Source organism: Hylobates moloch, unplaced genomic scaffold, assembly GCF_009828535.3.
Source record: "Hylobates moloch isolate HMO894 unplaced genomic scaffold, HMol_V3 SCAFFOLD_3, whole genome shotgun sequence".
Lineage (NCBI taxonomy): Eukaryota > Metazoa > Chordata > Mammalia > Primates > Hylobatidae > Hylobates > Hylobates moloch.
The window spans coordinates 37,662,217-37,675,473 of NW_026652278.1; the positions used below are offsets into that span (position 1 = coordinate 37,662,217).

Sequence of the window (13,257 nt, forward strand, 5' to 3'; positions counted from 1 at the left end):
AGTTTGGCGTTTAAAAGTCTTCACAGCATGGATTCGGTTTGCCTTACTTCACGTTGCACCAGCCCCTTCCATCCCAGGGGCTGCTCCGTGGATCATCAGGCCCTTCAAATGTGCTTTAGCTGTTTCTGCAGCCCCTGAAGCGTTTTTTTTTTTCTGTGAAATTATGCTCTCTTTTTAAGTTCCACCTCAAACTCCACCTTTCTTCTAGAAATCTAATTAATCTCTTCCCCCTTCTTATTTTCGTTGCTGTAGGGATTCCCAAGAGCTTTGAATGAAGACATTTAAGATTACTTCTAGTAACCTTGCTTGTCAAACCCATGGTGGATGTAATTAACCATCTGTGCTGGTAAATCAGGAAACTGCAAAACTGTGAGAACACTCCGACGTCAATTGAAGTGATATGGGGGCTGAAATGTGATTAGAGGAAACCTAATCAATTGTATTTTAACCTCTTTGGTGGATTATCACAAAAGAGGTGGATGGTAACCCTAGGACAGTGAGACTGCCCACTTTTCTGAGACTGTAGATCAATCTCTTAATAGTAAAACGTAAATATTTTTAAAACTTCACCCCTTTTACTTTGAATCCTTTGTCCAAAAAGTTACATGATAAAGAACTACTACAAAGTGATAAATACATGTTATGTGATTCTGGGTGGCATCTTCATCCATTTGAAGATCATCAGCAGACATGTATATGAGCCGTACCCTATCCATAGACGATGCTTATACCCAGGAGAGCAGGCCCGCAGGAGCCAAAGGCAAGAAAAGGTAAACTCAGAAGCTGAAGTTGGCAGATCCCAGCCTAACCCGACATAGTTCAGGGAGAAGGCTGCCCTGGCCTGTCTCTCAGTTGCAGGGTCCTCTAGAGTGAAGGTAGACACATCAGGCTAAAAGCTTCATGCCATTTTTAATGGCATTTAAATAGTGTCTACCTCCTTGGGTTCCATTTCATGACTATTAAACAACTTTATAATAATTTGGCTTCTAAATGACTTAACTGTCCAGGGCCTATTTAAGAACACTTTCAGAAAAATGGGGCACAGACTATAGTCATTAGTATAAGAAGTAGACTGTATTTATGGTTTCTACTTTGAAAATATTGTTCACTGGGATATATTTGTTCAGAAATCATTATTGTTTTCTGGACTTGCCTTGTGATGAGAAGACTTCAGTGTCCATTTCCTTTTATGGATTAATGTTCATTTTACACATATATTTTGCCATAGTTTGTCTTAGATAATAAATCCTTAAAATGCAAAGTTCAAGCTTATTATGATTTATTTAATTCCTTTAGAGCAAGGTGGACACAATTAAGGTATTTACTTACCTCCTAAATAAAGTCTCTGCTCTCACAGAGTTTTTATTCCACTAGGGAGATATAATGAACAACAAAAAAAACATATCACATGGTAACAAGTGATGTGAAGAAAAATAAACAGAAAAAAAGGCTACAAAGTGACCATGGGTGGGCTGGGTGTGGTGGCTCACACCTGAAATCCCATCACTTCGGGAGGTTGAGGCCAACAGATTACCTAAGGTCGAGAGTTCGAGAACAGCCTGGCCAACATGGTGAAACCCCCTATCTACTAAAAATACAAAAATTAGCTGGGTGTGGTGGTGGGCGCCCATAATCCCAGCTACTTGGTAGGCTGAGGCAGAAGAATCGCTTGAGCCCAGGAGGTGGTGGTTGCAGTGAGCTAAGATCGCGCCACTGTACTCCAGCATAGGCAACACAGCCAGACTGTGTCTCAAAAAAAAAAAAAAAAGTGACCATGAGTGGACTTTGTTTCATGATAAGGTAAGGCATGCAAAGGCCTGAGGGAAGTGAGAGAGTAGGTACATATCAGGTGGCTGAGCGTTCCAGGCTGAGGGAATTGGTACACGCAGACTCTAAGGTGAAGGCATGTTTGGAATGAAAATAGAGGCCACTGTATGTCTGGAGTGAAGAGGAGATAGGAAAGACATTCTAAGTCAAAGAAGCACTGATCACCAACGGTATGAAAGAATGGAAGTAAAAAAGGCAGAACATCTATATAAAGGGCAGAATAGGGAAACTGCAGAGTCCATTGTGACTGCAGCATAAGGCACAGGTAGATTTGACAAGAGATGAGGTGGGACCAGATTCTCTGGAAAGCTTCTGTAACTCACAGAACTTTAGGCAATGGAAAAGTACTGATTTTTAATTGTTTATTTAAGTTTTTTAAATGAATGCATGAAAAAGGTAGATTTCAAGCCATAGAAGACTATACAGTGACTAGCAAGTTTCTTTCCCTCCCCTGGTCCCAGTTTTTCCCAGAGGCGACACCATTACTCTTTTCTTTTGTAGCCTTCCAGGGATATCCAGGTATTTATAACCATGCATATATATATATATATGAAACTTCCTTGACTCATTTTGTGTACAAATGGTAGTATGTTACATGCTCTGTTGTGTACCTAGATTTTGTCATACAGAATATTCTGGCAAACATTCCATAACAGGACATCCAGGATTCCTTTTAATGGCAGCATCGTATTCTACTGGATGCAAAGGCCTGGGAGCCAAAAGCCCTGGGCTCTGGTTCTCCATTCTTGATTTGTTGCTATTTGTAGTATTCAACTCATTGCAACTACTATTCATATCTACCATCTCTCAGTTGGACTTGTACAGTAGTCTCTTAACTGGTCTTATTGCAACTACTCCTGTCCTTCTTGAAAATATTCATCACCTAGTAGTTGGAGTGGTCATAAAAAGGTAAATCACATCTGAGCTTGATAGTCAAGAGTTCCTAGATCACATTTCCAAACTGTTTTAGCATGTTGAACAATGTTAAGGATAGTTTTTAAGTCTACTTTATAAAAAATTCATTCCAGGTATTTGTAATCACAGATATTTGTAATCTGTAATTTATGAAATATATTCCAAATTTTAAAATGCTATATAAGATTCTATTTCTGGATAAGATAAATGTGATAGTTAATTTTATGTGTCAACTTCATTGGGCCAAGATTGGGTGCCAGATATTTGGTCAAATATTATTCTGGGTGTGTCTGTGAGAGTGTTTTTGGATGTAATTAACATTTGAATTATAGAGTAAGTAAAGTTGATTGCCCTCCCTAATGTGAGTGGTCCTCATCCAATCAGCTTAAGGCCTGAATAGAATAAACAGATTGACCCTTTGTTGAGGAAGAGAGAATTCCTGCTGCCCAACTTATTTGAGCTGGGACATAGGTCTTTCCTGGCCTTCAGACTCAAACTGAAAACATCAGCTCTTCTTGCATCTTGAGACTGCCGGTTTTCAGACTGGAACTACCTATCAACTCTCCTGGTCTCCAGCTCCTGACAGCAGATCTTGGGACTCCTCAGCCTTTATGATCATGTAAGATATAGATATATAACTATAGATATAGATATAATTCCTTAGTTTATATATCTGTATCTCTGTGTATATGCATATACACATATACACACATATATATGCAGATAGATAGGTAAATACACACATATGCACATGCACATTCTGTTGGTTCTGTTTCTCTGGAGAACCCTAACACAATGGATTAAACCAGCTTCACCCTGTCTCTCCCACTGAATGTAACTATAAAATCTGGACAGACTGCATGAGCAGCTATTGGAAGACAATGTAAAGTAAATAGTAGCAGGCAACTGGGGAGGAAGACCTTAATTTGAAATATCACCAAACTGGTGGTGAGTTACCCCTTCTTCCTCCAGGATCCCCCAGCCTGGATTCAGGAAGCCTGAAATCTAGAAATGGGCACCAGGGCACAGAAAGGGAGAGCCCTAGGAGAATCCCTTTGTTATAAGGAACAGCAAAGGAGTCTCCTAATGATCAGAGTGAGGCAATTCCCATTTATTTATTTTTTCTTTCTTTCTTTTCTCTCTCTCTTGCTGTAGCCCCCAGGCATTCTTCAGCAGATTGGTGGTAGCCACAACAGTGGTAACAGGGGCCAACAAGTGCTAAAAACTTAGGAAAGGAAAGCCTCTTATCTGATCAGAACAGCTGTGGTTGTTTGTTTTCCTTTGTCTTCCCACTGCCTTACTTTGGATGGAGGTACAATAATGGGAAGTGTGGGCAAAGAGGTGTAACTAAATACCACAGCTTTATGGCTGAAGAACTGAAAAAGGGAGGCCAGGGAACTGAAAAGTACTGGGGAGACTGTGGAGAGGGAGAAGCAGCTTTGGAAAATGATCCCACAAAGTGCTTATGAACAACTGGGCTTACCTCTGAGTTGTGCATACATAGATCCACTCTGAAAAGACTAAAAACTCAGAACTGCCCAGAGCACTGGCTGGCCACTAAGCAGCACACATACGTGACAGATCTGAGTAGCACAGAAAGACTTTGAAAATGGACCTGACATCGAAACCACAACCCACAAAAGGCTAGCCAGAACTTGCAGCCTGAACTCAACCAGGTTGATTCCTGGCACAACAAAAAACATCAACATTCTCCAAAAGATTTAAGTAAGACATAGATCTCCTAACATACGGCATATTCAAATTACCCTGGATACAACCCAAATTACTCAGCCTATGAAGAACAAAAACAAATCTCAATTCTCATGGGAAAGACAATCAACAGACACTTAACACTAAGATGACAGAATTATTTGACAAGACTTTAAAATAGCTATTATAGTAATGCTCCAAGAAGAGAAAACTTTCTTGAAATGAATGGAAAGATAAGAAGTTTCGGCAAATAAACAGAATACATAAAGAAGAATTAGATGGAAAATTTATAACTAAAAAGATAGAAAAAAACAAAACTTAAAAACACTCATTGGATGGGCTCATTAGGAGAATGGAGATGTCAGAGTAGTCAGTGAACTTCAAGGTAGATCAATAGAAATAGTACAATCTGAAAAAAAGATGGAAACAAATGAACAGAGACTTGGAGACCTGTGGGATAATACCCAGTGGTCTAATGCTTATGTCATTGGAGTCTCTGAAGGAAAGGAGAAAGAATATGGTACAGAAATATTTGGTAGAATAATGGCTGAAAATTCCTCTAATTTGAGAAAAGACAAAAACATACAGACTCAGAAACTCAGGTGATGCTAACAAGGATAAACCCAAAGAAATCTGTACCCACACACATAATAAAACTGCTAAAAACTAGGCCGGGCACAGTCGCTCACACCTGTAATCCCAGCACTTTGGGAGGCCAAGGCGAGTGGATCATTTGAGGCCAGGAGTTTGAGACTAGCCTGGACAACATGGTGAAACCCTATCTCTACTAAAAATACAAAAATTAGCTGGGCGTGGTGAGATGCACCTGTTATCCCAGATACTTGGGAGGCTGAGGCAGGAGAACTGCTGGAACATAGGAGGTGGAGGTTGCAGTGAGCCAAGATTAAGCCATTGTACTCCATCCTGGGTGACAGAGCAAGACTGTGTCTCAAAAACAAAAACACACACACAAAACCCTGCTAAAAACTAGAGAAAAAGAAAAATTGAAAACAAACAGAAACAAAACATTATTTATAGGGGAATAATGAAATATTCAACGCATGGTGGGTCTCTCACCAGAAACCAAGAAGACCAGAGAGAAGTAGAACAAAATTTTTTAAATGCTGAGTTGCCACAAAAAAGAAGGAAATCATGTCCTCTGCAGCAACATGGTTGTAGCTGGAGACCATTATCCTAAGTGAATTAATGCAGGAACAAAAAATCAAATATCACATTCTCACAAGTAGGAGCAAAACATTGGGTACTCATGGACATAAAGATGGCAACAATTGACACTGGGTACTACTAGAGCAGGGAGGGAGAGAAGGGGGGAAGGATTGAAAAACTAACTGTTGGTTACTATCCTCACTACCTGAGTGATGGGCTCATTCATATCTCAAACCTCAGCATCATTCAATATATCCATGTAACAAACCTACACATATGCCCCCTTAATCTAAAATAAAGGTTGAAATTTTTTTTTAAGTCCTGAGAGAAAAGAACTGTCAGGCCCAGAATTCTATATGCTGCAAAAATATCATTCAGAAATGAAATTAAATACATTTGCAGATGAAAGAAAACAAAGATTTGTTGTCAGTAAACCTGCTCTAAAAGAATTGCTAAAGGACATTTTTTAAACCGAAGGGAAATAATACCAGAAGGAAACTTAGCACATCAGGAATGAAGGAAGAACAACAGAGTGATAAATGTCTGGGTAAACATTCTTTTCCACTTGAGTTCTTTAAAATACATTTTATGGTTAAAAGCAAAAATGTGAACATTGTCTTCTAGTGTTTTCAGCATATACTTCAACAAATACAATATATTAGACAATTATACCATAAAGGCAGAAGAACAAAAGAATATGTGGTAAGATTTCTACATTCCACTTAAAAGTGGTAAAAAGTAGATTCTGTGTAGGCTGTGAAAAGTTAAATGTGTATTAGGATAATCCCTAGAAAAACTTTAAAAAATATATACAAAAACATATAGTCAAAAATATAATAGATACATTAAAATGAAATACTAAGAAATGTTCAAATAACCTGAGAAAGCAGGAAAGAGGAAACAGTGGAACTGAAACAGAGCAAATGAAATGCAAATAATGAAATGATAGACGTAAGTCCAAACATACCAATAATTACATTAAGTGTAAATTGTCTAAACACACCAATTAAAAAGATTATCAGAGTGTATAAAAAATACCATAGGCCAGGCGCAGTGGCTCACGCCTGTAATCCCAGCACTTTGGGAGGCTGAGGTGGCCAGATCCTGAGGTCAGGAGATCAAGACCATCCTGGGCAACATGGTGAAACCCCATCCCTACTAAAAATACAAAAAATTAGCTGGGCATGGTGGTGCACACCTGTAATCCCAGGTACTTGGGAGGCTGAGGCAGGAGAATTGCTTGAACCCAGGAGTCAGAGGTTGCAGTGAGCCGAAATTGTACCACTGCACTCCAGCCTGGTGACAGAGTGAGACTTCATCTCAAAACAAACAAACAAAAATACCATAACTCAGGTATATGCTGTCTACAAGAAACTCATTTCAAATATAATTATATAGGTATGTTAAAAATAAAAAATGAAAATATGTATACCACATAAACCCTGATCAAAAGAAAGCTGGAGTAGCTACATTAACATCAGACAAAACAGACTTCAGAGCAAAGAAAATTACTAAGACTAAAGAGGGACATTGTGTAATGATAAAACAGTTAATTCATTAAGGAGACATAAATCCTAAATGTGTGTCCATCTAACAGTAGAACTTAAAATTCATTAAACAAAAACTAACAAAACTGAAAGAAGAAATAAACTCCCTGGCCAACATGGTGAAACTTCATAAAGTACAAAAATCAGCCAGGCATCGTGGCAGGTGCCTATAATGCCAGCTACTCAGGAGGCTGAGGCAGGAAAATCGCTTAAACCTGGGAGGTGGAGGTTGCAGTGAGTTGAGATTGTGCCACTGAACTCCAACCTGAGTGGCAGAGTGAGACTCCTTCTCAAAAAAAAAGAGAGAGAAACTTATAATTACAGTTGGCAACTTCAACACTCCTCTTTCAGTAATAGAACTCATAGACACAAAAGTGGCAAGGATATAGGAAAAATAAACAACCTGTCAACCAAATGGACCAAAAAAAATTCCCATCAGTAGGGGAATGGTTTGAATAAGCTATAATAAATAACATTTACAACCAAGGTTTCTACATACTACACAACTCTAGGGGTCCTTGCACATAAACTTTTGAGTCATGTAGTGCATAACCTCCTTAGGTGTATGCAGTGGTGCTGCCCACACTGTAGAATGTTATGCATCCTTTAGGAAACATGAATAGTTCACCTGGAGGTGTTTTACTATTTTTGAAGGAAAAAAACAATATGCAGACAAACATACATCATGTCATCTCATTTTTCTAAGACAGTAACAGATGCATATATGTGCGTATGTGTGTGTGTTGGCATATGAATATTTGAGAATGTTGGTGAAGTGAAAGGATACATGCAACATGTTTGGTAAGAAGGTAGAAGAAGTGAACAATGTGGGTGGGGAGAGGAGAGCAGTGGACAGAGACCCAAGCAAAAAAAAGAACCTGCATTTCAAAAAACATGATGACATTTATGCACTTATATAAAATAATGAGTATCTGTAAAAAATAGTTTTTAAAGTAATTTCAAACATAAAAAAGAAAAATATTATTTTATTCAGTTGCTTAAAACTTTTCAATGATTTCCTGTTGCACTGTAAATAAGATCCAGACTCTTTACCAAGACCTACATGATCTGGTCCTATCTACCTCTCCAGACTTACGTGCTACTACTCTCCCCTCCCCAGGCAAGTCTCTTTTTGGACCGAAGGACTTCACAGTCGCAGTTCCCTCTACCTCACATGCTTTTTGCCACTGGTCTTTGCATGACTGGCTTCCTCTCATCTGTGGCAGACTCTGTGATTTGCCTACCCAACAGCCACCCTCTCCTCCTTCCTTACCAATAGGATACTGACTTTAGTTGGGAGAGCAATATGTCCATTTAGAATTCTTGATCTCCCAGGCTCCCTTATGGCTAGGAGTGATACAGTTCTGGCCAAAGGGATATAAGTAGAAGTTACTGGCATGGCTTCTTGGCAAGCTTTCTTAAAAGAATGGAACCAGTTGGCATCCTCTGTCTTCCTCTTCCTTTTCTGCATTTTTAAGCCATGAAAATGGTTGTGAAGCTAGAACTGAGGTTCTCAAAGTGTGGTCCCCAGATCAGCCGTCTCAGCATCACAAGGGAACTTACACGTGCAAATTATCAGGCATCACCCTAGACCCACTGAATCAGAAACCCTAGGGGTGGGGCCCAGCAATCTGTGTTTCAACAAGCCCTTCAGGTGATTTTTATACCTGCTGAAATTTGAAAGCCACTGGGCTAGAAAATAGAAGTCTCTTTAGAGATGGCAAATAAATTGGATGAAGTTAGTAGGCCTCTTGCACCAAACTTGGACTGCCTCCTCTGAACTTGCAGATATGTGAAAAATAATCCCTATTTGGTTAAGCTACTATGGTTAGGTTTCTGTTACATGCAACTGAATGCAATTCTAATGTTAAATCATTTTTAAAATATCAGCTTAAATGTTATCTCCTTAGGCCTTCCCTGACTGCTCTGCTTATACCCTTCATCCCCACCAAAGTCCTTCTCTATCATCCCATCCTATTTTTTCCTTTAGAGCACTCATCAAACCCTGAAATCTTCTCACTTACTTGCTGTGGTTTGTTTCACCTTTAAAAATGTAAGCCTCACACCGGTAGAGTCTTTGTCTTTTCACCACTGTGCTCCAGCACATTATTAAATAGATAATACACAGTATCTGGCATGTAATGGATGCCCTGTAATTATTTATGGAATGATATAAAGAACTTTGCAATTATACATTCCAGTTAAAATCATGTATTTTTCAAACATTTTCATAAAAAAAAGATTCATTACAGATAATTTCATGATTTTCAGGAAAAAATTTAATTGAAAAAGTAACACTCATGTAAAAAGGATACAATATAGAAAGGTCCTCCATGCTTTCCTATGAACACTTGCTACCCTACTCTTAAGCAGCCTATCAATTCTAAAAACCCTGAACAACTAATAAAATAGCTATGTAAATATTCAAAGCTGTACAGAAATGAGTTGCATGAATTCAGTCTGTCTTTGGCATCCTCATCTTTCCATCAGCATCATTTTGTGCTAAATCAATCAAAGTGGGGGACTTGTTTAATAATAAAATTTCACATTAAATTTAAACCAAAACATTCAAATAAAATTAAAAATTCTGATCAGTTTTCTTATGCATGCCACAAGACACATACAGTTAGGTTTTAACCTGGGAGAAAAAAACATTCCTTCACTCTTGTCCCTACTTTGCCTCTTCTGGTAATCTCAAGCTTGGTCCAAGACTAACCACCACAAATAAGTGAGGCCTTTTCTGGCACCAGCCCATGCACATTTAGGAAACAGATACAGATTGGGTATTCCCTGCAGACACATTTGGGGTCTCTGCTCTCTGCTTGTGGGAGTGAACCAAGAAACCTCAGTGGTTCTGCAATGGGAGAGATGAATGTTCTCTTATCTTTACCTCATACAAAACTGCTCTGGTCAACCTTTGGAAATCCATATTCCTTGATTATTTCTTTTTCATAAGTTATTTTGTCATATGTAAGTAAATTATATAAACACATTTCTTTTAATGAAGGACAAAACAATCAACTAGAAGAAAGTATAGTGCTTCCTACTTAGACCCCTGTCCAGTCTTTCTTGAGGGGCTCTTAGGATCTAGATAAACCACTACTAAGAAAGAAAGGCAGCAAAAAGTGCCAGAGGCAGAGTTGAGGGCTGCTCACTAAGGAAAAAAGGAGTCCTGAGATTTGTCAAGACCATTTCCTCCCTCACAGAATTGGGAGAAATTAGATTAGAGTTTCCTGGGAGTTCCTTCCAAATACTTGGAGCTGTAAGAATTTCATGTCAGTAGCATCCCAAGTGCAAACTTTTGAGAAGCTTCCAGAAGCCAACATCAGCCCAACATGGTAGATTTTCTTTTTTTTTTCTTTACCAGTGAAATAACACTTTATCCACGAGAGGCAATGACCTTAGTTTTCCACTTGAGCAGCTTCCATCTGGAATTGTATCAGACCCAGCATCAAATGTACCAGCCTTAGTTTAGTAGTGACAACATTCTATAAGGCTGGGCTCTCCCTCATAACAGTGCATCAGAATTATCTGGGGAGCTTGTTGAAAATAATGCAGAGTCTGTAGCTTCACTCCCAGAGGTGCTGATTCAGTCGGTCTTGAGGAGGATCTAGTAATCTGCATTTTCAACAAGGCTCTCCAGATGATTCAAATGGAGGTGGTGTGAATTCTACAATTTGAGAAACATTGGTCTTAGGAGAAGAGGCCAAAATTGCTTCTTTCCCAGAATAAGACCTACTGCAGACAGTGACCCAAGAAAGCCAGACTATCTAAAGGTCCTCCCTGGAGAGGTCTCTGGTAAGAAGCTCATCTAGACTCCTCCTCAAAGACTCGCTCAGGGGTGCGAGTCTCCATAGTGCCCAGCTCTGTAAGTGAATCAAAAATTGGGCCCAGCACTTAGCTGGACTTGAGAATAAACAGCAAAATCTCAAGGTACCAGAAAAGTTTTTGTTGGTACTAGAGGACTATAGTACAATCTTTTACTTTGCTCTGCTTCCTTTTCATTGATGTTGAACTAAGGAAGCCAAATAGACCCACACAGATAATATGTTGTTTGGGTATGGGTGAATGTATACAGCTAAAGCAAATTCTGTCTGGGGAAATTCAGCAGAGTGAATTCCAGTTTGATAGACAGCATCAATAATTGACTGTACATCAGTGTATGGCATCTGGATGGGAAATCCCGTGACCTGGATCAAAGACAGAACAGCACATAAACCCACGTTACAACTGGGTAATCTGGAATTACTATACGCAAAAAGATCACAAAAGCCTCAAAGAAATAGTACTCATAAAATACTATAATAGTTGTCTGTGGGTGCTAAATTATGTTCTAGGTACAGCTAAATGCTTCACATATTTAATCCTCAAACAACCCTGTGAGGTAGGTATTATTATAATCCTTACTTTACAGATAGAGAGGAGCACAACCAGGTCTGAGTCCAAAGTCTGCACATGTAACATTCCACAAACTTTCTAGAGAGTAAACTGCTGGTGAGAAAATTACTTGATTCTACATATGGGGGATTTAAGTGAGAATTTCAGAACAATTTATTCAACATCGATTCAGTTTATGTTTACTAAGCGACTACTATGTGATGGGATTAAAGGATTGTGGAACGTGGTCCCATGGAAAATTACCTATTTAATAATACATAGATGACAACCATTCTTTCACACTGTAATTGCTTAGCTCAGGAGGATTTTCCTGATCCTTAAATCTGTTCACATGCTCTTCCCATGTGGTTGTGTAGCACACTGTCCTTCCTTGAGGTTATTTAATAAAATATATTGCAATTACCTGTTTTCTGGTATCTCTCTAACTAACCCATAATCTCTGCAGATGTACAAGACTGTGTCTGTCCTGTGTACTACTATAACTCCAGTGCCCAGCATAATGCCTGGCACATAGAAGAAAAAAATAGATAGCATTTACTAAATACTTACTAGGTGTTGGGTGCCATGGTAATTATTAACTCACATAATCCTCAAGACAATGATAAAATAGATAACTTCTTTTTTAAATTCCTGTTTTCTAATGGAGTAGAGGGTATAGAGAGATTCGGTCACTTGCCCTAGGTCAAAGCTACTGAGTAGTTAAACTAGGATTGGAGCATGGGCTGCAGGGTTTAGTCCAGTTTTATTGTAGACTATGTATTACTAAATTGATTATTTTACATAGGTACTCCACATTTTAAACCTTGGCTTATATTTAACTATGCTTTATTGTCTGTTTATCTCTTAATTCTACTAAAAACAAAGCAAAAACCTGCCTTACTTCTTTTACCATATGAGGAAACAGCAAGAAGGTGTATTATATATACAAGAGCCCCTTTTCTGCTAACACTTTGATCTTGGAATTCCCAGCTTCCAGAACCATGAGAAATAAATTTCTACTGTTTATAAGCTTTAAAATAAAGCAAAGCAAAGCAAAAACAACTTCTTCCCTATTCATGAGTGAATAGTGCCTGTAGATCCCTCCCTCCCCACCTAAGTACTCAACTCCCAATAGATTCCTTACTTCATCTCAGAGAGTTCCCTGGCAGACACCCTCTAGTCTATTGCATGGTAAGGGGAAGGAGTCTCACTCTTGGGAGGCTGAGGTTTTCAAAAACCCACTGGGCCAGTTTATAGGGAAGAAGAGGTGAAAGGATGCCCAGAGCTTGGGGTAGAGTAGGAGAAGGAAAGGAGGACCCTAACAATATACTAGATGCCCACCATGTTTGTTTATGGACTTCCTGAGTTTGAGATATCTTTTTACCATCCAAAAAGATGTCAGTGGCCTGGCTAAATGCATAAATTTGGAAGTATGGTTGGTCCTTCATATCCATGGGTTTCACATTTGAGGATTCAACCAACCACAAATTGAAAATATCCAGAAAAAAAAAAAAAAAAAGCAGGCTGGGCACAGTGGCTCATCCTGTAATCCCAGCACTTTGGGAGGCTAAGGCTGGAGGATCATTTGAGCCCAGCAGCTCAAGACCAGTCTGGGCAATATAGTAAAACCCCATCTTTACAAAAATATTTTAAAAATTACCCAGGCATGGTGGCAAGTACCTGTAGCCCCAGCTATTCAGAAGGCTGAAGCAGG

At 39.0% G+C, this 13,257-nt stretch overlaps 1 protein-coding gene across 7 annotated transcripts in view; it reads right to left on the reverse strand.

The window, feature by feature from the left end:
* Positions 1 to 99: 99 nt before the first annotated feature.
* CC2D2B (coiled-coil and C2 domain containing 2B) overlaps positions 100 to 13,257 on the reverse strand; it is a 150,196-nt gene continuing 137,038 nt past the window's right edge. For 6 of the 7 annotated variants that reach the window (XM_058436151.1, XM_058436150.1, XM_058436159.1 and 3 more), the window contains one exon: positions 9,470 to 11,356. In XM_058436151.1, coding sequence (XP_058292134.1) covers positions 11,168 to 11,356 — 189 coding nt within the window. In that variant the 3' untranslated portion in view covers positions 9,470 to 11,167. Of the gene's footprint in view, positions 135 to 6,817; positions 6,916 to 9,469; positions 11,357 to 13,257 lie in introns of those variants that run through there. The other variant, XM_058436153.1, reaches the window with a different exon arrangement.